At 36.4% G+C, this 27,171-nt stretch overlaps 1 protein-coding gene across 3 annotated transcripts in view; it reads right to left on the reverse strand.

Moving 5' to 3' along the window:
- Positions 1-27,171, reverse strand: part of AKAP7 (A-kinase anchoring protein 7) — a 142,484-nt gene that overhangs the window by 39,923 nt on the left and 75,390 nt on the right. For 2 of the 3 annotated variants that reach the window (XM_017533246.2, XM_017533247.2), the window contains exon 7: positions 17,903-18,050. In XM_017533246.2, the coding sequence (XP_017388735.2) occupies positions 17,903-18,050 (148 nt within the window). Of the gene's footprint in view, positions 1-5,304; positions 6,419-17,902; positions 18,051-27,171 lie in introns of those variants that run through there. The other variant, XM_037740200.1, reaches the window with a different exon arrangement.

Here is a 27,171-nt window from a genome sequence, read left to right on the forward strand (position 1 = left end):
CCAGAGTAGGTGAGAGAGCCAGAGCCCGAGGAGGATATGAGCTCCCCATTTGAAGTCATGGCCCTAGGGGAGCTGGAAGGAGCCCAGCATTCCCATTGTGGCAAATCACATTGGACAGTTTTATTAACCCAAAGCAATAACAACAGAACAAAGGCCAGTAACAGTCATTTATTCTAAATAGACACTGTTCAGCTCTGCTTTTTACAGTCTGACCTTTTCTCAAGCATTAATGAAAGCACACAAACTGATATGAGTTACTTCCTCAAAAATAAGTTAAATGTTTGGATGTTAAAACTTTATTTGAAAAAATCAAAAGGAAAAGCAAAGAATATAATCTACTGACCAGTATTTGTATTAACAGACATGGCTGCTTTCTTAGTCAAGTGCTTTTGATCTTTTAATGCCCTAGACCTTTCAGAGAAGGAACCAACATCCTTCACAAGAAGAAAAGAAACATATTTCAGAAATATCAACAGGACCCAATGAGAAGATTTTACTTGTAGTTTAACAATGTAAACAACAGAAAATTTGGTTCTACGATTTCTAAGGCACTGGAGGTTTTTCAGAGGTCCTAATTATTCCTTATGTGGAATGCTCTCAATCTATATTTAGCTCTGAAAGTGGTCTACTGTTTGACCTTGGGCAAGACAACAGTCAGTAATATTTCCTGGTATGTCAAGCTTCAAATAAAAGGTACTTTAATAACTCAACATATTAAAGCCTTTTTTCCTCTAATAATACTTAAAAAGATAAGGAGAAATGAAAGTGAATCCTGAAAATAAAAAAATTATTTACACCAGATAAAATGCCATTAAATCAAGGCTGCTCTTGGCAGGTCTCAAAATCTGTCATGGTCCACCATGGCCCCGGTGACGTGCCTCCGATATGCTATGTCAGTATTCATTCTGATTAGTCTGTTTATGGATGCTTCTAAAAACATGTGGTAACTGTCACAAATGTCGTTTAAATATCCCACTGAATCTATTTTCTGTTCATATATTTCTTAATCCACAACTGAAATTTGTATCTGTTAGCATGCACTCAGCTGCAAACACCAAAAATTCTTGATTCATCTGGTTTAAAAATAAAGAAATGTCATTATTTTCTATAATCCTATAAGCTATGGTAGTGTCACTCTAGGGGTGGTTAATTCAGTGGCTTGACAAGATCGTCACGACTCACCTTCCTAGTGTCCTATGCTCAGCATGTATACTTACAGCCACCCAGTGTCCCCTATGGCTAAGGTGGCAGCAAAGGCCACCACATGTACACCCAACAATTGCCAGCTAAAACATGGTATTCTCTTCCCTCTAAATTTCTTTTTATCAACTCAATGGTCCCACTGGTATTTCTGAAATATGTTTATTTTCTTCTCGTGAGGACATTGGTTTCTCCTCTGAAAGGTCTAGAGCACTAACAGATTAAAGGCACCTGGCATTAGCAGCCATCTCCCATAATACAAATACTAGTCAGTAGATTAAGTACAAGAAAACTGCTGATGTTCCAGCAGACTTCTCACATATATTGAAATTGGATCACATGCCACTTCCTACACTAATCACTAGGAAGAACAATGGAGCCAATCACCTTCGGGGCAAAAGTCAGGGCCACTTGGCCTGAAGCCCAGGGTATCCCAGTGAAGGCAAAGAAAATGGACTCAGAATAGGCAAGCCACTAGTGTCTGCTCGTGTTCCATGTTTACCTTTTAATAAAAATGTATATCTGCTTTTTGGTCAATTAATACTAAGAACGTGATTAAAAGGGTATTACTTATGTAATTTTATATCGAAAAAAAGGGAAAAAAAGCCTTAAGTAAATCACTGAAAAAGAGTGTCATGCTAATTAAAAAACTATCACATATGGATTAATGTATGCCACACTAATAAACAAAATTATAATTGCTAAAATACATGGCTGGAGAACAAGAAGCAAAACTGTGAACTGCCTTTCTTGAAACTTTATTATACTAAGACTGACTGCTTAAGTAAAAGCTTCTACTTATCATAATCCAAGTTGTTGGCAATGAACATATATTTGGCAGCTATGGTGCTTTGGTACCAAATATACAACCGTGATGGTCAAGTACAGCTTCCTTTACTCATAGCCAGAATCAAGACAAAATATTCACCTGAATCATTAGTCAATAGAAGATCATATAGAACCACAATTCATGAATTGACAAACTGATGTTTTCTCGGTTGCTCATACTTAGGCCCTTAAGCATTATATATAAAACATATTCAAGTCAGATACAGTATCAAAGAATCTATGTGGGTTAATGGAAAAAAAACAGAATTTAAACTTCATAAAGGGAAATAAAATATACTCTGTGTTTCTTTAGCTTTCATTATCCTCATTTCTACCAAAACAAGTTTCTCTGTAGAAGATGCAATCTTGAATTATAGAGAGACATTTTTAGGCTACTGCTGTTCCACAGACCAACAAGAAACAATTAACAAATTTGTCATACTTATGGAAATAATTTCCACAACCTTTTATCTCTGCCATAGCCTCTTGTTTAAGGTCTCCGTCCTTTCTGTACAATACATATCTCAGGTAACTAGCTGCAAAGCAAATCTGAAGTTCTAGGTTTCCCAGGTACTCTTCTGCCCTTTCATTCATACCCATTGCTTGAACTACTAACCTAATGCCACTGAATCGTTTGTCTCTCGTGTGTGTGTGTGTGTGTGTGTGTCTTTATGTGTGTGTACCACAATCTATGTTCTGGACCTCTCTCAACAAGCCCCTTGATTGGGTCACAGCTGCTTTCATGTGCTCAAAACTGAACTCATCATCTTGTCACCAAAATCTGTTTTCTTTTTTATCCTGTACATTGGTGTAGGGCACTATTGTCTACCTAGTTGTCTAAACCCCAAATATGGGAGCCAACCTAGGGTTCTCTTCTGTTTTTCAAAATCCACCCCAAACCTTAAAATACTGATTCTCCTGCCTACCGAGATCTGCAATGCACCCCACCTTCTCCATCACCACCCACTGCAAACGCCAAGTGCAGGCAATTATCATGACCGCTCTAGACTGCCACTCCTGTATACTTACTGGTCTTGCTGATTCAGCCATTGCATCATGCTTATACCGTACCAGTAGAGTGTCTTTTCTTAAGCACAAATCTGATCATGTCATTTCCAGCTCCAAAAATGTTGATGGCTCCCATCCCTACAAAATGAGATCTGAATTGCTTAAAGATAAGTTATTCATGTGCAGAGTGAATTATTTACACGTCCCTGCACAGACTCTTATGCAGCTTCCTTGGCCTGGAAAATCTCTCATTTGCCTCCCTCCACACTGAACATTCTCATTTTCAGTTCAAAACTTTCCTCTTCTGTGCAGCCTGTCCTGACAATCCCTGGCAGCATTAAAAGCACCCTCACTTGGTTCCCATTAGCATCATTACAGTCATTATCACTTTAAATTGTAATTGTTTGTTTGCATGACTTCCCACTAGAAAATAAACTCTGAGACCATGGCTGCGTTTGTCCATCTTTGATCTTTAATACACAGCATAATGCTTGGCACTTGGTAGCCTCAATAAATAGCTGTTCAATAAATTGCACAAATAAATTATAGTAACCAAAATTGGACTGAAGAAGTTTTAAAGTAAAGGAAAGCCTTTATGTGCACAGTAGTTAATAACGATTCACATACCAAGAGGGAGCTATGAATGAACTGGTAACTCAGGCAATACCAACGAATCCTAAATTCAGTCTGCCAGTGTGACAACCAAGACCGGTTTACTCACTCATCATACTTCACTACCCCCATTCATATTTTAAGAGTAACTATATAACAAAAAAGGATGAAATTGAATTGGATTTTAAAACAGAGCTGGAGATTGAGAATTGTATTACCTCCCTTCCAATTAATGCGAGATGCAATAGTAAGCAAGGTCTTGCTGGGACAAAAACTAAAATTTAATGCAAAGTAGGGGTTTCATGAATTCTAATGACAAAAGAAACTTCATGAGGTGATTTAGACCTCCAGATTAGATAACTTCATAAATGATACTCTCTTCCATCTTAAAAGATAGTCAAGATATTTTACAAATCCCTTAGCACCTTGTTCCAGTGTCTTAACAATCCTTTAGAGTTCAAGGTTTTTCCTAATGCCTAGAATAGTGTATTAAGATTAAGAAGAAATAGACGTTTTATTTATTTTAGACTAACCCTACCATAAGTCACTCTTGAGCCTTGTTTGTCCTGGGCTTAAGAATTCTGTATACAATTTGCAGCAATTCTACAACAATAATAATAGGCACCAGTTAGTGAACATTGAGGATGTGCCAGGCATGATGCTAAGAGATTTTCATGCATTATCTCATTCAGTCCTCATGAAGTAACAACTATGCTTATCTCTATTTTATAGATGTGGTAACTGGGTTTCAAGTCATTAAAAATGTGCAAACAGTTGGGCAGCTGGAAAGTGGGAAGTGGCAGTGACCATTAGAACAAGTTCTGTCTGGAACTTCTGGTCACTATGTTTTCCTCTGCAGTTTGAGCTCTTTCCTTCTCTGTCTCTTTCTACTATTCTACATTCTCTCCAATTCCTCCATGTTTCACTGCAATGGAGAAGAATTTAATGAGTTGTATAAGTCTGCCTATTGTAATTTCACCACATTAGCAAGTTTTTAAAAAAATAGCACTATGTTATATAGATTTGCCAACTTTGTTTTTCTAGTCAAAAAAATTAAACCAAATTTTTAATATTCACCTATGTATTTATATACACAAATCATATATACACAATATAAAATATCATATAAATATATAAATTATATTTACACACACATATAAGCATCTTTACTTTTGACATGCACCAGTGTTGATCCCATACCAATTTAAGGAAAGTATTAGGAATAATGCAAATCTTTAATAACTAGAAAACTGATGTTCTGATGTTAAGAAAGAATACCACTGCAATAAGTATTCTATATGACTAGCACTGCTATTGATATGAACAAGTAATATTTTCTTTTTTCGAGACAGAGTCTCGCGTTGTCCCCCAAACTGAAGTGTCGCGGGGTGATCTCGGCTCATGCAACCTCTGCCTCCCAGGTTCAAGCAACTTTCCTGCCTCAGCCACCCAAGTAGCTGTGATTACCTGGCTGATTTTTTTCATATTTTTAGTAGAGACAGGGTTTTGCCATGTTGGCCAGGCTGGGTTTTAACTCCCGACCTCGGCCTCCCAAGGTTCTGGGATTGCAGGCGTGAGCCACTGCCCAGCCAGTAACGTTTTCATAAAACTATATGCCAAGCACTGTGCTAAGCACTTTTAAAACAATAATAAACATTGATTAATGTGGCGAAAAGTGTGTTCAGAGTTAATGAGGCAATGTCATGGACTAGTTAGACATAACTTTTGGCAACTAATAATTCATAATTATGTTAATGGCTTTGATCAGACTCTGCACTCTAAGAATTTCATTCACATGGTTTTATTTTTCCTGTTTATTTGGAATTCAGTATTTACCTTCATATTTTTAAGAATAAACTTCAAACTGAAGGCTCCACAAATAACTCATGAAATAAATTACTACTGCATCATTTTAGTAGTGATGCCTAATTTTTCAGATAGTTAAATTTACCACTTAGCACTGCCCCTTTAATATGCAGGGTTCCTAAGTGTCTAACATAAATCATAAGGTTTGAAACCAGGCCAACAGATGGTTGGATTTTCAAAATAGCCTGAGCCACAGCTGCCACTTTGTGTTAGCATCCAAATTAATAGCTGATATACCAGTTAAAATATAGTGAGCCATCACTAAGATTAATTTTCTCAGTTACTTATCCCAAAGCTTTGTCTAACTTAGGCAGATGTAAATAAATAGGCTAAGAGTTTCAATTATTTGTTGCTTTTCATTTTTATTAGTGGTATATAACAAATTTTAAACATTTTCTTTTTAGAAGGCATGTTTCATCAAAGAAACATATAAAGAAGGCATTTAGGATACAAAAAGAAACCAGACTGGCAATTAAAATACAGTATTTAGCATGTCAAAGGTTCCACTTTTTCAAAAACGTTATACTTTTTTAGGTTGGGTGACCTAAGTCCCAGTTAAGCCAGGAGAGTCTTGATTTTCTTCTTTTATCCCAGCCTAGTAACTAATAGATCCCCTTTTATACTTACAAGTGTACCATTTAGATGGTAAGTTATATGGTCACTCAATTTGTATGTCATAAAATAAATAAGGAAATATCTGTAGTCAGCACTTGTTAAATAAGTTACTCCATAATTCTTGTAGAAAATTTCTAACTGCTAAGTTATCAAATGAAAAAATAAGCGTATAGTTCTCTCAGATAATAAACTATTTTTTCAAATGTTCCCTCTTCAAAAATGCTTGAAATAAATTCATCTTAATCGGTCTAAGTAGAGATGAAATTTTCTTAATCATATCCCTGTCAGCCTGTGCAAAAAAAAAAAAGAAAAGAAAAATGTTTTGGTCCTGCCTATCATAAAAGAGACATTCCTATATTACATAATATCTACTTCACATAATAATGATTTTTAAATGAGTCATTTCACATAGATACGCTCCTGTCTGTCTGGGGTATTTTTATACTTGTTACATTTTTACCCCAACAATGCTCAAATGGAAATTAAAGAAGGAGGGAGAAAAAAATTAGAGAGTTATCAAAACAGTTCATATTTGACATCAAGATAGCTTAATAGCCACCAAAATTAATTTGTTGAAAATACTGATCAAAATTAAATTAACTGTCTGCATATTACATTTTTTCATGGTTTCCATGGGCCCATGACCTAAAGCAGAGGGTTTTTTTTTTTCAAATATTTTTGACCTCAGGATCGTTTTATACTCTTCAAAATGACTGGCAACACCCCTACCCACCCACCTAGAGCTTTAGTTTATGTGGGTTATATTCATAAACATTTAATTAATTAAAATAATCGTGGATATTCTTTGATACTATACCAAAACTCGACAAGATACAGTTTCTTTAAGTTTAGTTGCAATGTAGAATCTTAAAACATACCAAAGAAAAAAAAATTTTTTTTTTTGAGACAGTCTCACTCCCGCCAGGCTGTAGTGCAGTGGCTCAATCTCAGCTCACTGTAACCTCCACCTCCCAGGTTCAAGCAATTCTCCTGCCTCAGCTTCCTGAGTAGCTGGGACTACAGGCATGCGCCACCATGCCCAGCTAATTTTTGTATTTTTAATAGAGACAGGGTTTCACCATGTTGGCCAGGATGGTGTCTCGATCTCTTGACCTCGTGATCCACCCACCTCAGCCTCCCAAAGTGCTAGGATTAGGGGCATGAGCCACTGCGCCCAGCCGGAACCTTTTATACTCTACATTCAGATCTTTTGATCTATCTTGAACTCTTAATGGATCTTTCCTCCATGCATGACTTTGTAGTAACACGTATACTATAAAAATCCTAGAAGAAAACCTAGGAAATATCATTCTCAACATGGCCTTGACAAAGAATTTTGGCTAAGTCCCCAAATGTAACTGTAACAAAAACAAAATTGACAGGTGGGACCTTAAAGAGCTTCCGCATAGCAAAAGAAACTATCAACAGAGTAAACAGGCAATCTACAAAATGAGAGGAAGTATTTGCAAACTGTGCATCCAACAAAGGTCTGATTTCCAGAATCTATAGGGAACTTAAAACAACATGTTAAAAAAAAAATCACTAAAAATGCGTAAAGGACAGGAACAGATAGTTCTCAAAAGCAGACATACAAGTGACCAACAAACATATGAAAAATGCTCCACATCATTAATCATCAGAGAAATGCAAATCAAAACTGTAATGAGATATCATCTCACACCAGTCAGAATACCTATTAATAAAAAGTCAAAAAACAAGAGATGCTGCTAAGGCTGCAGAGAAAAGGCAACACTTACATACTTTTAATGAGAATGTAATTAGTTTTGCCACTGTGGAAAACAGTTTGGAGATTTCTCAAAGAGTTTAAAACAGAGTTACCATTCAACCCAGAAATCCCATTACTGGGTATATACCCAAAGGAAAATAAATTGTTCTACCTAAAAGACACATGCACTCTTATTTTCATCACTATGCTTACTATTCATAACAGCAAAGACATGGAATCAATTTAGGTACACATCAATAGTGAACTGGATTAAGAAAATGGGGTACATATATACCATGGAATACTACACAGCCATAAAAAAGAAATCACGTCCTTTCCAGCAACATTAAAAACACATTACTTAATATCACCCCCATCCTCTTAAAAAAGTATTTAAGCATTGATTGGCAAGGGACATAAGGAAACTTTGGGGGTAATGGAAAGTTCAGCATCTTGAAGGCAATAATGCTTTCAAAGCCATATAGATATAGGTAAAAACTCATCTGGTTGTATACTTTTAAGCATGTGCAGGTTTGCATACAAGGTTTACCTCACAGAGAATGTAACAGATAAAAACAAACTGGGAGGCTAGGCCCCGTGGCTCATGCCTATAATCCCAGCACTTTGGAGGCCAAGGCGGGTGGATGACTTGAAGTCAGGAATTTAAGAACAGCCTAGCCAACATGGTGAAACCCTGTCTCTAAATTAGCTGGGTGTTGTGGTGGGCGCCTATAATCCCAGCTACTCCAGAGACTGAGGCAGGAGAACCCAGGAGGCAGAGGTTGCAGTGAGCCAAGATCGTGCCACTACACTCCAGCCTGGGCAACGGAACAAGACTCCATCTCAANAAAAAAAAAAAAAAAAAAAAGCCTGGGAAAATGAAGTTCATTATCCTACTGTGTGCTCTGCCAAGCAACTGATAATATATATGAGTTTTCCAAATGTTCTATTTTTGCTTGAAAGCTTGAATTTTATGATTAGCAGTAAATAATGTCAGTTGTATTCTATGTGACAAGTTTACTTGTTTATATGCAAGAAAATGTTTGTCCACACCAAGAATGAAAATGATAGTCTGTCCTTCAATCATTCTTCAAGAAAAAATGGTGTTCTGTGGAGGAAAGTGGCTACTTTAGCTCACAGCTTAAACAGTCATGCAAATGCTTTTCTTTGGTTGACTTACTTTAATAGGCAGCAAAAGTGCCTCATGCATACCTCCCATTTTTGTTACACAGAATATTAAAAAGATATATACTCAGTTGAGATTAAATACAATTAATAATTTTTACTATTCAGCATGAACATTCTTATGTGAAACTGCCTTTAAAAAAATTTTTTTAGTTGCAACTGCCTTGATTTATACTGGCCATACAGTGTTACTCACCATTGCTTTTGCATGTAAATGTTAGCCCAGTGGAAAAGGCAAATAATGTCTTATTATTATTATAAAAATAGTTTTGTCCTCGCTGACCCCCTAAAAGTATCTTAAGGACCACCAGGAATCCATGGACCAAATTCTAATAACTGGTGAATCTAAATAAAGTATATTTTAAAAGAATTTAAAACCCAGGCCAGGCACAGTGGCTCACATTTGTAATCCCAGCACTTTGGGAGGCTGAGGCAAGAGGATCACTTGAGCTCAGGAGTTTAAGTCCAGCCTGGACATAAGGAAACCCTGTCTCTACAAAAAATAAAAATAAAAAAGTAAAACCCAACAAAAGTATAGTTTTATAAATGACTAGAATACTAAATAATGTATAGGATAAGCACAATGAGACATATTTTCCTACTGCAAAAAGGAAATTAAAAAAAAAGGAAGACATTCATGCCGTTATCTATCACCAATACTCCTCTGCGCTAAGTGAGCATGTAGCATTTAAGCAATACATATATTTTCAAATCAAACATTTTCACATTTTATTACTTATTAGACAAAGGTCCAGGTTTAAGGATTCTAGAAAGCTCAAAAACTTTCTTTCCTAGCTATGCCTTTCACTCAATGAAAAAATTAATTTCCTTCTCCTCCTATGCCTTCCTGCAGCATCCAACAGTGGTTACCATCCTCCATAAAGGAGATCCCCATGCCTACATACTAAAACTGGGCAACATCCAAACGTGGGCAACTTATCTCTGCCTTGGTCCCTAAGGGTAAAGGGGCACTGAAGATAAGGACATCAGAGTCAGAGATGAGGGTCCTCTCAGTCAAAAGGGACTCCAACCTCAGAAACAATGCAAAAAGTCTTTTTTTTTGACTGAACTACCACCCTCATGTCACTACTAGAAATCCTTGGGTGAACCATGGCAAGTCTTTTAAGACTAGCAAGCCTTTTAAAACTGATGTAGGCTGCCTGGGTGTCTTAAGGGTGATTCTCAAAAAAGCAAGGACATCTGAATGGAATAAATTCATTGACTCTACTCACTCATAATTATCCTTAGTGTTTAAGCCCATAAAGTCTGGGCACAGCATCCCATTGTTCTGGCCTATTTAGCATTGGATATAATCTGACTAAACTACAGCTATATGGCACTAACTTATCTAGAACTCTTTCTTGATGGATCAAAATGTCTGTGGAGATCTCTGCTTCTTCTATCTAGTTTATGCTTGGCCCAGCTCTATTCTCTTCCTGGCCTCTTGCGCTACAGTCTGAAATTAATGAAAGGTCCTATCTTTAGGATTCAGTCCTGTGTTATGTTGTGTATTAAACATCATCCATTTTAGTATATGTACTACTGAAGCCAGCATAACATCATTCTCTTTTTATCTCACATATATCTACTCTGTCTCTTTATTACACCACCTCAGCATATGTAACAATGTCCATCCCCTCACCAACTCCTCATACCTAAAGCTAGCAACCCCTCACTCTGCAGCTTCCTCAGCTAACTCAACTGTAGGTTCAATTGAAGTGTTGTCTATCACTATGAATGCCTCCACCCTGCCTCCCAAACCATTGCTTCTCTTTCATTGTATCAGGTTGGTACAAAAGTAACCGTGGTCTTTGCCATAAAGCAATGAAGTCAATTGCTCCAAAAAGTCTCTTTTCTCTACTAACCATGTCTCTGCTCCTCAATCTTATCCCATTCAGCTGAATTCTGCTACTCCCCGATCTCCCTTCTCCCCTAAAAGGTAAAATTATAAACTTCCACTGTGTCCTATCAAATCCCATTATTGTTATAGAGAAGCCCTATTCATGTATTCCATTTCTCAGACGTGGTATTTGCTGTCCAGTGATTCTGTATCACTTTTAAGGGATATGTCTTATACTCCTCTGTATCACATGATACCCAAGAGAGAAGTAGGCATATCACACATGTTCAATAACATTCATTAATGTTGAATAGTAATTATTAAACAAAGAAACAGAGCTCCCAGAAAATAATCTGTTTCTACCTCTGCTTGCAGAAGCTATAAAGAAATACACTGGCCTGCAAAAAAACAAACAAAAAACTTCTAGACTTTTCCAAATTCCCCAATGCCTCCTGTAAGCTATGTATGACAGCTGAAAGTAAACTAGTCCTTGCAAGCACTAAATTGCTTATCAATCTCACAAAAGGTGTCATTTAGTCAATTAGATTACCAAGGGAAATATAAATGGAACATAGCTGCCTGAGAAAAATTAATTCACCCAACTCGAGTAAGTAGCTCACAGAGAACAGCTTTCATAATCCTAAAATATCTGAACCATATTTTATTCTTGGTTTTCACCAAAAAGAAGTAGGGTTTTCACTTTTTCTTAATTATTTGAATTTTAGCCGGTTAGTGCAGTGCGGTTTGCACAGTTACAGCCCAATGACAAGTAGGAATAATGTTACCCAAAGCTTTGAGCATAGAACAGCTACAATGTAGCTTTTCTTATATCTGAAAATATGAATGTTGCCACCATATCCTACCAAATTCTCCTAATGCTCCACATAAAGGTATACAATGGCAGGAGATTAAGAGGAAAATGTTCACCATAGAAATATAAAGCAGGCAACAGCTGGAGGAGGTACAAACTCAGATGCCGTCAGGAGCCAAGTAGGCAGGGTAAAGGTAAACAGATTGGTACAAGAACACAGGGTAAGCAGGATGATAAAAGATAGCTAAGGTCAAAATGCCTACTACTCCATCCAGGAAACTGCAGTGCCGTATAAGAATGTAAGACCAATGTGGCAACGTGGGCAGCTCTTCTGATTGTCCAGAAGAAGGCAGAAATCCAGATTCAATAATAAAATCGTTCTAATATTGGCAAGTAATTCAAATTATTAAAAAAAAACAAACAAACAAAATCTCCTGTTCCAATCAAGTACATGTAGGGCTGCTAATTTGTTATCTCTGATACACACAGTAAAAGACTGATGGGGTGTAAAAAAAAAATCCTAGAAAAAAATTCCTAAAACTAAATCCCTAGTTCATGTGCACTAAAAGTGAATAAATTAATGGTTGAAATTTAAAATGCATAAAAATAGAACTGGATTTCTGGGTTTCTTCTGTGTGTATGATAACTTAGATTAATGATCATACCAGGTAAATTAAAAGCCTAAATGCAAAAACAAAAACAACAAAAAAAACTAGAAGAAAATATGAATGAATATACATCAAATCTTTGGTTTGGAGATAATGCTAATCATAATGGTTATGAAAAAAATCATAGGAGAAAGTTTTTTCTATAATTTGATAAAACTTAACACTTAATATAAAAAATTTATTGTCGAAAATTGAAAACAATATAATACTTGGAAAATATTTGCAGCCAATATGGCAAACAAAAGGCTAATATCTTTTACCAACTCACAAACTGGTAACAGAATCCAGAAGAAGGAATCCCAACTCCTTACAGATGAGGATGATTTGTGGTTGCCAGTTACTAACTCAGTTCAAAGCAATGTACCCTGTGGGAGCAGGGCTGTGACAACCATAAAACCCACATGGGCTTCTAAGGGGGAAACAGGCACAGTAAGACTAGTGCCAAAAAATACTCAAAATGCACTAGAGGAAATTGAGAGCCACATAAGACCAAATACAAGAATTCAATCCGGAGAAATCACAGGGTTTTTTTTTGTTTTTTTTTTTTTTAATACGAAAAGAACTTTAAAAAAGAACTATACTGAAATCCTCAAAGACATGAAAGAAGAAATAATATCCATGAAGCAAAGAACAGAACAGAAAAATATGAAAGTGTATCAGCTAACTGGAGGCCAGACACAGTGATTCATGCCTACAATCCCAGCACTTTGGGAGGCTGAGGTGGGTGGATCACTTGAGGTCAGGAGTTGACCAGCCTAGCCAACATGTCGAAGCTCTGTCTCTACTAAAAATATAAAAAAATTAGCTGGGGGTGGTGGTGCACACCCAGCTACTCAGGAGGCCGAGGAAGGAGAATCACTTGAACCGAGAGGCAAAGGTTGCAGTGAGCCAAAATTGAGCCACTGCACTCCAACCTGGGTGACAGGGTGACACTCTGTCTCAAAAAAACAAAAAGAAAAGAAAAAAAAAGAAAGTGACTCAACTGGAAACCTTACAAATATAGCATGTAGTCATTGTCGGTTTTTTTTTTAAAGATGTCTTAAGTGGTTGAATAGAGATGGTTGAAGAGAAAATCAGTGACTTGTAATCTAGCGCTGTCTAAGAATGTACCATTAACAAACAAAGGTAGGAAATATGCAAATCTAATGAAATCTAAATTATCTCTCCAGAAAAATTCACACATGTACCTACATACAAAGTTTTATACATCCCTGAGGCCCAACTTCTACCCCAGAACTCTGAATACAAAACATATTAAGTTCTGAAATCTGTCTCACTGTATTAATGCATACAATAAAATGTTGGCTCAAGGCTCAATAAACTGACATTAAATTTGAGTTAGGATCAAATCAAAGAGAGGCCAAACCAAGGTAAGCCAATTAAATCTGATTAAGAAATAAAACAAAGTGTCCCAAATCCTGATAAATATTCTGTTATAAAATATAGGTGAGATTCAGAAAATTAATAATTATCTATAAGCAAATAAAAGAACTCTTGTGTACATTAAACTTCATTAATTATACCAATAAATTATCACTTTAGATCCAGATATGATTTGAAAGTTCATATTACCATCACCAAATGTGACCCACAAAAGCATTTGTTAACAGGCACAAATAATTTTTCAAAATAATATGACATGACTGGCATGGGGATTCAAGATTGGCAGCGTTTGAAAAAGGCAAAATTGTTCTGAATTAGAAAAAATAACAGCAATAAAGAAGCTTGATGGAAAGATCTGGAGAAACTACCTCAAATAAGGGGAAATTTAAAGACTGTAAGTTAAAAGAGCAATGAAAGCAAAATCTCAGTGGCTTGAACATAGTAATGGGGGGTGGTAGGCTGAACAGAATTGCCCAGTGGTAATTTAGGTAATCTATGAATATAAGTTTTATAATGCCAGCCCTGCAATATTTTCACTAATATCAACGTATTCCTAATTTTTTAAAATAGGAGTGACAGAGGTAATGAGGCATTGCATCTCTTACAAGTTGGCCATAAACTGCAGAGAAGATAGGGGAAGCTGGCCAAAATCTGTCCTACACCAGAAGTATCTATATTTTTCATTTACAATGAACCTAAACAGAAATGTTTGGTCCTCATCAAAACTTGGATGGAAGACAGCTCTCTTACAGATTCTGAAAACACAAAAATTCTCCTTAAAATAGACTTGAGATGTTTCAGAATATAAAATTCATACGACATACTGAATATCTTCTGTTTAAAATAGCTGAAGTATTTGAAAGGTAAAATGAGGACCTCTGAAAATCTATAATGAAAATTTGGAAGTAAAATTGTGTCTCTTGAACATTTTTAAATGCTTTAATAAATGTCAGTATTAAAATTCTTTCAGGATGTATACATCCATAGGTGTTCTTCAAGCTGATGTGGAGATAAAGTACCTTGGTTAAAGACCTTGCAATATTTAGCTACATATACAGCCATACCTCAGAGATATTATGGGTTAGTTCCAGACTACTGCAGTAAAGCAAACACGGCAATAATGCAAGTCACATGAATCATCTAGTTTCCTAGTACATATAAAATTATGTTTCATTATACTGTAGTCTATTAAGTGTGCAATATTATATCTAAAAAATGTACACATTTTAATTTAAATACACCTTATTGCCAAAAATGCTAACAATCATCTGAGAATTAAGCAAGTTGTAATCTTCTGGCTGGTGGAGGGTCTTCTCTGCTGATGTTGATGACTGCTGACTGATCAGGGTAGTACTTGCTGGAGGTTGGATGGCTGTGACAATTTCTTAAAATAAGACAATAATGAAGTTTGCTGCATCAATCGACTCTTCCTTTCATGAAAGATTTCTCTGTAGCATGGGATGCTGTTTGATAACATTTTACCCACAGTAAAGCTTCTTCAAAATTGGAGCTGATTCTCTCAAACCCTTTAAAGCCACTGTTTTAGCAACTAAGTTAATGTAATATTCTAAATTCTTTGTTGTCATTTCAACAGTGTTCAAGAACCTTTACCAAGAGTAGATTCCATCTCAAGAAACCACTTGTTTTGTTCATTTATAAGAAGGAACTCATCATCCACTAAAATTTTATCATGAGATTACAGCAATTCAATTCCATCTTCAGGCTTCACTCCTTATTCCAGTTCTCTTGCTGTTTCTACCGCATCTGCAGTTACTTCCTTCAATGAAGTCTTGAACCTCCCAAAGTCATCCATGAGGGTTGGAATCAACTTCTTCCAAACTCCTGTTAATGCTGCTATTTTAACTTCCTCCTAGGAACTGTAAGTGTTCTTAATGACATCTAGAATGGTGAAACCTTTCCAGAAGTTTTTTAATTTGCTTTGCTCAGATCTATCATAAGAAGCACTATTCATGGCAGCTATAGCCTTACAAAAATATTTCTTAAATAATAAGGCTTGAAAGTCTAAATTACTCCTTGATCCATGGGCTGCAGAATGGTCATTGTGTTAGTAGGCATGAGAATAACACTGAGCTCCTTGTACATTTCCATCAGAGTTCTTGGGAGACCAGGTGCAGTGTCCTTGAGCAGTAATCATTTGAAAGGAATCTTTTTTTTTCTGAGCAGTAGTTAAAATATTCAGTAAACCATGCTATAAACAGATGTGCTGTCATCCAGGCTTTGCTGTTTCATTTATAAAGCACAGGCAGAGTGAATTTAGCATAATTCTAAAGGTCCCTAGGATTTTTTAAACAGACAGTGAGCACTGGCTTCAACTTAAAAGTCACGAGCTACGTTGGCCCCTCACAAGAGAGTCAGCCTGTTCTTTGATACTTTGAAATCAGGCACTGACTTCTCTTCTGCAGCTATGAAAGTCCTAGAAGGCATCTTCTTCCAATAAAGGATGTTTTGTCTACATTGAAAATCTGTTGTTTCGAGAAGCCACCTTCAAAAACGGTATTAGCTAGATCTTCTGGATAACTGGCTGCAGCTTCTACAACAGCACTTGCTCCATCACCATGCACTTTTATGTTATAGAGAAAGTTTATTACCTTAAATCTCATGAACCAGCCTCTGCTGGTTTCCAGTTTTTCTTCTGCACCTTGCTTACCTTTCTCACCTTTCACAGAACTGAAGAGAGTTCGGGTCCTGCACTGGATTAGGCTCTGGCTTAAGGGAATGTTGTGGTTGGTTTGATCTTCTATCCAGACCACTAAAACTTTTTCCATATCAGCAATAAGGCTATTTCACTTTCTTAAGATTTGTGTGTTCTCTGGAGCAGCACTTTTAATTTCCATTAAGAACTTTTCCTTGGCATTCACAACGTGGCTAACTGGTACAAGAAGCCTAGCTGTTGGACTATCTTAGCTTTCAACATGCCTTCCTCACTAAACTTAATCATTTCTGGCTTTTTTTTTTTTTTTCTTGCATGTCCTTCCAATGTCTCATATCTACCTTTTGACTTAAGTTGAGAGATGTACGACTCTTCACAGGGGAATGGCTGTTCGGTGAAGCAGTCAGAACACACACATTTATCTATTTGGTTTGATATCTTATATGAATACAATTCATATGGCAGTCCCCCAAAACAATAACAATATCAAAGATCACTGATCACCATAACAGATAAAATAATAATGAAGTCTAAAATGTTGTGAGAATTACCAAAATGTAATTGACACAAAAGGAGCACATCCTGTTGGAAAAACAGCCCAGAAAGACAATTGATACATGGTTGCTACAAACCTTCAATCTGTTAAAAATAAATAAATAAACTGTGTTTTTTAAGGCAATTACCTGTGAAGCGCAATAAAGCAAAACACAATAACACAAGGTATGCCTGTATTTGTCTTCTTTGAGTATTTTCATGTTATTTTAAAAGTATACAAATCAAGTTGTTTTGAAGGTTCACAATTTTAAAAGAATAGTGTCTGGTTTGAAATAATAAATCTGAATCACAACAGAGCTGGCTCCTTTGAAATGCATTCGCATTGCAAAAAGTAGTGAATGGTTCTATTCTGGATGAAAGATCTCCGTAAGTATACACACTTTCCACCTGGAAACAGTTTTATATGAGGCTGTCTCATCTCATGCCATCTGACAGATGCATTTATGTATGAATCTTTGCTTCCCCTCAAAACATCTTTATTAGGGAAGAAATTGAAGTTTTCAATTTTTGCAGGCCACTTACATTTTCTCTTCTCAAGGTGAAATTTTCTGGCCAAGGTCCTTTTTTCCTAATTACAAGCAGCAAATACAAAAATGCCTGGTGTGGAAGGTCATGGAGACCTTCCCTGGAGAAAATGTTTCTTCATGTTTATGAAATAAAATTAAATTGAAATGATTTCTAAATCAACATTTCCAGACTTCATTATATTTAAAGCCAGAGTGTAAAAATATTAGGTAGTAAAATCTTAACTGATCAATACAAATACTAAAAATGCTCTAGAAAATTTCCAATGTATCATTGTCAATACATAGTATTTAGGAAAGTATATCATTGAGAAAAACATATACAACTAAGTTAAATATTTGCCAAGATAAAAGTGATGCCAAGGAAATTAAAAATAAATATAATAAATAATTTTCTAAATGACACTCACCAATCACAATGGAAGATTCACAGTGATAATAACCATTACTTTGTTTTTTCTTCTCCATGGAGCAAAGATCTATACGATATAATATTTCTTCTCCAAATCTGTGACTGATAAACTTTTCATATAAATCAGGATCTATTTTTTTCACTCCCTTGAAATGAAAAAACAAATCAATCAATCAATCATTTCACCCAGGCAGCCAATTCATAGTTACATCATTTTCTTAGAACCTGGTTATTACATTTTGGTATAAAGTACACCACTGCCTACAGGCACTTGAAAATGGATATACAACAACAAAATTGTTGTAAAGCTGTTTTTCAAGTTTCCCTGCCTTTAGAATGAGTTGTATTTTAAAACCATCAATAAAAAGCGTTAGGTTTAAATTTGGCAGTTTTTCCGAACTTAACATATTTTAAGCTCCGAAAATAATAAGTATACTGAGTTAAAACTTGAGATAGCAAGGAAAGACTAACCATCCCCAACAATAATGGACAAATGGATGAATTTTGTTAAAGGTAGGAAAAAATAAAATAAAATAAATCTAAAAAATAAGGTAGATCTTAACATTCTATAGTGGGAAAATGTTCTAATAAGACAGATGCAATTTTTAAATTCCTTATGTTAGAATCATCTGAAAGACAAAGATTACTTGAATTGGAGTAGGGAGGTGAGTGGATCTTCCAAGTTCTTTCTACCTGCTCCTCTTTATTTTCAGTGTATTTTCTTAGCAGAAACAGCTGGTTGTTGAAAAATTACAGTGGGATGTCCTTGGTACCTCTGTAGTTTCCCAATACAGGAAAGAATATCTCTGCCTCTGCTATACTATACAATGGCCCTGCAACTTGGCCTCAGAGTCCCAAAATACAGTCCATAAGATGAAGGTAACTAGAATACATATTTTCTCTTTTCATTGACAAAAACTTATTTAGAAAATTAGTTAATGGAAAAAAAATTGATAAAAACAAAAAAATCAAATCACTACAAACTGCTACAGCCATAGTTTTGTGTGTTTAGTTTTTCCTATGCAAAAACAAAGCATATTTTTTTCTCTTCTATAGAACGTGGTTGCTCCCTGAGTACTATTATTCGCTGCTTCCCTTCATCATAGGCCAGGCCCTTCATCACAGCCAGACCAAAGGCACTATCACTTAAACATCAATGGAGGTACACAATGTTAGGAGGGTTCAAAGGCTATCATGAAAATTGTTAAATTTGACCTATAAAGGCTAAGAGTTGGGATTATTTCAAATGTAGAAGAATAATATGTAAGGTATCTTTAACAAATCACACTACTGGTGTTGCAACCCTGGAATTTTTGAATATGATTGGTGATGGTCTAGTACTTTGAAGGTTATTTTTGCCTTGAACGTAACAGGGACAAGGTATATTTTTAAGGGCTTCATATTTATAATTGTACCCAATATGTGACATGGCAATTATGAAACATAGTATTAGAAGAGAAAACAGGAGGTTAAGTATGGAATATCAGACTTTGAAACAATAAATCAGTGGTAAGAAACGTCAAACAGAAAGTTTTCAAGGCTATCTTAATTAATCATTAAAAATGACTGAAGTTTTAACTTATCTTTAGCCTAGTTTCAATCACAGTTTAGAAAAAATTATCAGTGATGTTCAAAAACACTTGATAAGCTTTGATACAATGTACTGTGAACCAGGAATTTCATTCTCGGTTGTAACTTGGCACTCAAACAGTCCACTCCAGAGAAAATGCCACTGAACACATGATGAGTATTTTTAGAATCATCTGATGGCTCAATCTGACATGTAACGGAAATTATTTACTCAGGAAGCACTCACCATATCATTTACATTTAGCTAAATGATGTGCATAATTTAATATGTGCCAGAAAAGGCTCACTCAGACTTCCATTACTACGCCTCTGATCCTATTTTTAATACAGGAGGTAGACGGACAGTCACAAAATATGTAAGTTCAAATTCTCAAAGTGAAAATCATTTAATCCGAGGCGGGTGGATCACGAGGTCAGGAGATCGAGACCATCCCGGCCAACATGGTAAAACCCTGTCTCTATTATAAAAAAAAAAAAAAAGATACATTTATTCATCTTTAATTTTTATGACAAACTTTTTGTCTAAATAATAGAAATTAAATATTAAGAGGGTTGAAACTTTTTTGTAATAGAAGATAACTTCTTATTGTTACTTACAACAATCACAACTTCCATGAGGAAAATATGAATGGATTTCATACAAGATTTACTTGAACAGGCTTCATATAAGAAATTATTTGTCAGGCTGAGGCAGGGGGATTGCCTGAACCCAGGAGGCGGAGGTTGCGGTGAGCCGAGATCGCGCCATTGCACTCCAGCCTGGGTAACAAGAGCGAAACTCCATCTCAAAAAAAAAAAAAAAAAAAAAAGAGAAATTATTTGTCCTACTGATAGTAATCTTGGCAATCCTGGATCTCTGCTATGTTTTCCAATAGTTTACTACTGACATGCAAGTAGGTATAAATGAAATATATATTTCCTGGCCAGACGTGGTGGCTCACACCTTTAATCCCAGCACTTTGGGAGGCCGAGGCGGGCAGATCACAAGGTCAGGAGTTCGAGACCAGCCTGATCAATATGGTGAAACCCTGTATCTACTAAAAATACAAAAATTAGCTGGGGGTGGGGGCGGCGCCTGTAGTCCCAGCTACTCGGCAGGCTGGGGCAGGAAAATTGCTTGAACTAGGAGGTGGAGGTTTCAGTGTGTCAAGATTGTACCACTGCACTCCAGCTTGGGTGACAGAGCAAGACTCCATCTCAAAAAAAAAAAAAAAAAAAAAATAAAAAAAAAAAAAAAAAAAAAAAAAAAAAAAAATATATATATATATATATATATATATATTTCCTATGATATTGACTTGACACCAAAATTAAGAATGGGATTTAAGAGCCAAATTCGCTTTTCATTTTGGGCATCAGCTGGTTAAAGAATAGTAATCTTTTACACTTATTTTTTAAGTGGCAAAAGGTTACATTTGTTTAATGTTTTATTGGTTAAGAAATTGAAATCACTTTTAATAACCATTGCCCCAATGAAAAGGTACATATTGGCAATTCAAAGTTATGAAAACATTATATATTGGCATGGGGCTTATCCACAGCAAATCTTAAAGCTCTTCATGACTCCTTTACCTCTTTGCCTAACTCCATTTTTTGCTGTTATTTGCGCTATTTCCACCATCTTCCTGATACAGAACACTTGGTTGCCTCCTCACCAGCTACAGCCTTCCCTCAGCTCCTCTGAGTCAGGAAGAGACTCAGTTCCACCCCAGCCTGTTCTTGGCAGGGAGGGAAAGAGGTGAGGAGCTTTACCACAGCAGCCAACTAGCTCCAGATGAGCACGGTGATTTTAGATCCTGTCCAGCACCCAGGGTCTTCTCTGGCTGTTCTGGGTCCGTCTAGGTGGCTGGGCTCTGCTTTGGTACCCTGGTCAAATACGCCTATTTCCTGCCTTGTTGAGGCCCTCACACCCTGCCTAATGCTTGTCAGTTAGTTTAGAGAAGGAAAAGTAAGAAGTGATGAAAAATAGAAAAGTCAAAAGTGCTTTATTATTGTGGCCCAATATGAAAAAAAAATGATGCCTTCTATCATCTATATGACAGTAATAGAAAATAAAAAGCATTTACTATGTAAGGCACTGTTCTAAGAACTTTTCTGAATTCATTTAATAATCACAATAACACTATTATCTGCAGATAAGAAAACTAAATCACAGAGAAAGTAGGTCACTTACCAAAAGACACAGCTAGTAAGAGGTAGAGCTTGGATACAGATTCAGAATAAGCAGAGAACACAATATATTGAAAAGAAGAACAGAATAATAATTTTCAACCTTCCATTATTTACTTTAAAATACTAAAATTCTAAGAATATTAATCATTCTTAAGATATAATCATACATACGATCATATTTCCAAAACAAATGTCAAAATTACTTTGGGAACCTCTAGCATTCTAAAATATCTGCTCTTAATATATTGTATGAATATTAATAAATCAAGTGATATGTCATAGTAAATTAATTTCAGAGAGGGAGATAACAAATAATTCATAGATGCTACTTATACATAGAAAAAAATTATCCAAATAATCCAGCCTATAAAAAGAATGCTAACATTCCAAATAATTGGGTAAAATACTGGTATGGATGGTCTAAGTTTTCCAGACCAGCTCTTTATTTCCATATATAATATTTCCCAATTCTTAATTTTATTTTATGCTAAATTATCACCATGCTGACCATGACATTTTTTTAGGCAAGCCATCTACCTAACTCCTGTATTTATAAATTTGCTTTTAGCATTCCAGCCTGGTTTAATGTTCAGGCTCTACAGAAAGAAAAAACAAAAACTCTATCCTAGTATTTTAACTAACATTTACAAAATTACACCTTTCAGCAAGTAGTAAGTAGAAACACAGCTGCTAGAGCTGTATGTTTTAAATCTACTGTTGACGCCTCCTTTTACCTAACCTAACACTTTCAGAGGTGCTGGATACTCCTTGGTGGCATCAAGTGGCTAGGAAAGCAGTCACAGAGGGAGGATTACATGACTCCTAATAACACAAGCCACGTCACAAAAGCCACCGAGAAAATGCTAGGTTGCTTCCTGGTCCTAACGTGTCATTCCAGGAGGTGCTGGCATCAAACAAACCAGAGGAAGAAACATGGCTTTGGTCCACAAACATTTGGTTCATTTACACTGACTAAGGTCATGCTAACCAGAGAGAGAATAACAGGTCACTGGCACCCAAGAAGTTCTCAAGGTTGCAGGCTCAATACAGTAAACACAGTGCTGGAACACTGCAATGCCTTTATTTACAACACAGTCCGTTCCCATGTAAGCTCATTCTTTGTCTACTTAGCCAACCTCAATTCTTTCAAGTCCTCCTCCTTCTCATTTCCAGCAGGAGAGACCATATGCTGTTTGGCCACATAACTGTTTGTTATACTTGCATGTGGCTTTTCTCAGTATAATGAAACACAGAAGAGGCTCAAAAAATGAGGCATCCAAGAACGATTCCTATATGCTCAGTCTCAGCTGAGCACTCAACTCCCTTTCATCAAACTCCAGCTGTGTTCTTGGCTCAGAACAGTCTTGTGGTCATTCAAATGTAAACAAGCTACAGCCTCCTCCTCCTTACTATCATCTGTTTTCGTAATGTTTTGCTCTTTGGTACGTATTCTCCTGAATTTACCAACTTAACCATTTATTTCATACATCACATCAAAAATAAAACAAAATCTCCCACATACACTTAATCTAATATGTTTCCCTCTTTCAATGCAATAGCTTTTTCCTTCTAATCAATACTTTCTAACATTAAGTAATTAATGCCAGTGAGCCACTGGTATAAAAAATTCTCAGGACCCAAGCAGGGTGCAGTGGCTCATAATTCTAGCACTTTGAGAGGCTGAGGCAGGCAGATCACGAAGTCAAGAGATCAAGACCATCCGGGCCAACATGGTGAAACCCCATCTCTACTAAAAATACAAAAATTAGCTGGGCATGATGGCGCACGCCTGTAGTCCCAGCTACCCGGGAGGCTGAGGCAGGAGAATCGCTTCAACCCAGGAGGTGGAGGTTGCAGTGAGCCAAGATCATGCCACTGCACTCCGGCCTGGCAAAAGAGTGAGATTTTGTCTCAAAAAAAAAAAAAAAAAAAAATTCTCAGGACCTTAACAATGAAACAGGAGAGTGGGTAGAAAATCATTCAGAAAAAAGTTCTCAGAAAAATCCTAACTTTATTTTGCCCCATCACACTGGCCTATGTATTACAACATACTTATATCATATTAGAATGTGTTGTGCTTTTATACAAAAATATGGAACCATTCGCCTCAGTTAATTATCTATAGACAGAATTTCAGACATAACTGTACCTCAGATACCATTCAGAGTTAAATACTGTCCCTAGACAGTGTAGAAGAGACTGTACACTCTCAAAATATTTTAAATGCATCCATAGCCTTGTAACTTTAAACAAGAAAGACCTAAAACATTTTCCCAGCTCCTCCTGCTCCTATGTGCCTAGTACTTTCTACTTCTTTCACTTTCTTATGAACTAATCGATTTCCCTGGCTCTTTTCCCATCAACATTCTTCCTTCTCCCTTTTCTCCCCTCATTCTAACCCCCAACGTCATTCTCAATAGGACACCTTACTTAACCTAACTCAGCCTCTTACTCTGCCTAACTACCCAGGAGTATTCCCTGCACCCTACATATGAAAGATGCCGCTAACAGAGGAAGGGCTCCATCAACTAAAGGTTACAAGAACTGGGTGAAGAAATTGGAAACAAATACTGGCAGTGTGATTACACTGACACTCCTATATATTAGGAAATGGAATAAGGAAGAAAGAAATGGGAAAGAAATAGTGGCACTGAGATTTACATTGACACTCCTTTACAAAATGGAACAAGGAAGAAAGGTGCTCAATGACACAAGCCTTTTACCTTATTTGATTTGGAACTGTTCCCTGGACATCATAACAGACATAAGGGAGTTTGATAGGAAAAAACAATAGCTGAATATGGAACAGTCATTAAACATGGGACCCCCAAGAATCACATGTAGCCCTAAACCAATTTTAAAATGTATGTTTCTCTCCAGATAGAGCAAGAAATGTAAACAAAGACTTTCTAACTATGACACACATGGCTATGTAAAATAATTTTATATATAACATGCAATTGGAACCTTGTCCACATTTCAAACTTAAACATTTAATTGTGAAATTTCCCCTTGTTTCCTTTAAAATACAGATCATCCCTGACTTAGGATGATTCCACATACGATATTTCAGCTTTACAAAGTGTGAAAGCAACATGCATTCAGTAGAAACTGTACTTCGAGTACTAATACAACCATTGTTTTTTTTTTCACTTTCAGTGCAATATTCAATAAATTCAATGAGATATGCAACACTTTACTATAAAATGGGCTTGTGTTAGGTTATTTTGCCCAACTGCAGGTTAATATAAGTGTTCTGAGAACATTTAAGTAGGCTAGGCTAGGCTATAAGGTTTGATAAATGTAGTAAATGCATTTTAACTTATGATATTTTCAACTTATGTGAGTTTATCAGGATATAACCCTATTATAAACTGAGGAACATCTGTATCGAACTACAGGGATTGTATAGTTTTTCTAATGCACTCAGAGTCAGCCAGTATCTATAAATATTAGCTTCATTTTTTTAAAGTACAGTTAAAAAAGGCATCAGACCAGTCAGTAATTTCCACACAACCTTTTCTTTTAGAGATTTCAAAAATTAAGAAAGAATCTTTTCCAAATTTTGAGAAGCACTTCAAGACTAATAAAATAAGCAGTGAGTGTGGTAGGAAAAGAAAAAATTGACAGAAGACAAGGAATTGGTATCTCAAGATAACAAAATGCAAAAATTACATACATTGGCATATTCCCCTTTCACTATACCCACTAGGTACTATCATTGTGCACACAGACCCCAGGAAGCTAGGCAAGCCAAAGAACACCATCCTTTCCATGTCCATCACATATCCACTTTGTACATCTTAGGTACCTGCCAATAGGGATATATGTGTGATGGAAAAGTTACCACCTGTTGAGAAGTATGTTTGATGTGATTTCCCTATCTATTCAGCTTATTCCCCAGTGACCACTCCCTGGTGAATTAAATTCTAAAGATATTTGGGCTGGAAGTCCAAGAGCGAAAAGTTTACCATTTTCTGATTGTCAGGGTAGGTCAGGGAGGGTGAAGAGCAAGGTGGGATCCAAGGGGACCAAGTCATGAGACATGGAATGGGTAAGACTAGGAAGGGGCCATTGCTAAATGTTCAAGATCACTACAAGGAGTCTCACGGAACATTCTCCCAGGTAATGAACGGCTGATGAAGATCCCACAGTAGTGCTGGAGACCAAACCGGAAATTACTGTGAAAGAAATGTTCTGTTCTAAACAAAGTTATGCAACAAATTATTATAACCAAATCCAGCTGTGGAGAAGGCAACAGCCAAGGAAGGAAGAGCAGTAGTTCCAGACTCTGGTCTTCAGTTTAGGGACAGTATAAAGATACAGTTGCACTAAAAAGCCTTAAAGATGAATCTCCAAAATGGTGTCACAAACCTGGCCAACAGTTAAATATATTGCCATCAGTAGGGTACAAAGACAGAACACCTCCTGTAGGAACCACACTGGAATTCCTGTAGCCAAGGATAGCTAGTCCCTAAGATGATATAAGTTTTGTTAGGTCTTCAACTACAGATAACGTGAGGCTTGGCCCTGGCAAAGAGGCCAACAACCTTTTTGTGTTTTAATTTTCTAGAGTAACCAATTGAAAGAGAACTGAACTGGTTTAGTAATTTGAAGAACTAGTATTATTCTTTTTTTTTTTTTTTTTATAACAGAGTCTCACTCTGTTGCCCAGGCTAGAGTGCAGTAGCATGATCTTGGCCCACTGCAACCTCTGCCGATTCTCCTGCCTCAGCCTCCCAAGTAGCTGGGATTATAGGCGGCCATCACTACACCCAGCTAATTTTTTGTATTTTTAGTAGAGCCGGGATTTCGCCATGTTGGCCAGGCTGGTCTCAAACTCTTGACCTGGTGATTCGCCTGCCTCAGCCTCCCAAAGTGCTGGGATAAGGTATCTTTCCTTGAGAGAGTAAGATTCTGATGGTCAAAATAAACCAGCTCATATGTAGAAAGTGAAGTATTATTCCACTATAAACTAGTTATGTTTTTGGATTGCAACCTTAGATCTCTCTCATATCTGAGTCTCTCCAGAAAAATATACCTTTACCTTCTTTCACTATGCAGTTAATTATTTTAATAAGAGCTCATTGGCCAGTCTTTCCAGTGACAGAGAAAATCTTCTTGCCATCCAAATAATTCCAGCTTGTTTGCTTTTATGTGACCATTTGAGTGGGTCAAAAAGTCACTACTGTCACTTACTAAACAAGCTAAATAGTTCTGCCTCAACACAATTTTGGAGTAAAATATTAGGTTTTCTTGACCATATATTCATTTTGCCTTTACCCATCATCAATACACTGTGGAGCTTGCCAGTTTCCTATATTATCATGATGTTCCATTCTGTCCTTGACTAAGAAAATGAAATTAATTACCAGCTGATAGAAATTTCAAAATGTCTGAAAATGACTCGCTGAGAAAAACATTTTTCCCAAAACTAATGGTAATTGTTGAGATAGAACTTTTACATTTAATATTATTAAGGCAAACACATACAATTTTAATTAC

This window comes from Cebus imitator, unplaced genomic scaffold (genome assembly GCF_001604975.1).
Source record: "Cebus imitator isolate Cc_AM_T3 unplaced genomic scaffold, Cebus_imitator-1.0 Scaffold81, whole genome shotgun sequence".
Taxonomy (NCBI): domain Eukaryota; kingdom Metazoa; phylum Chordata; class Mammalia; order Primates; family Cebidae; genus Cebus; species Cebus imitator.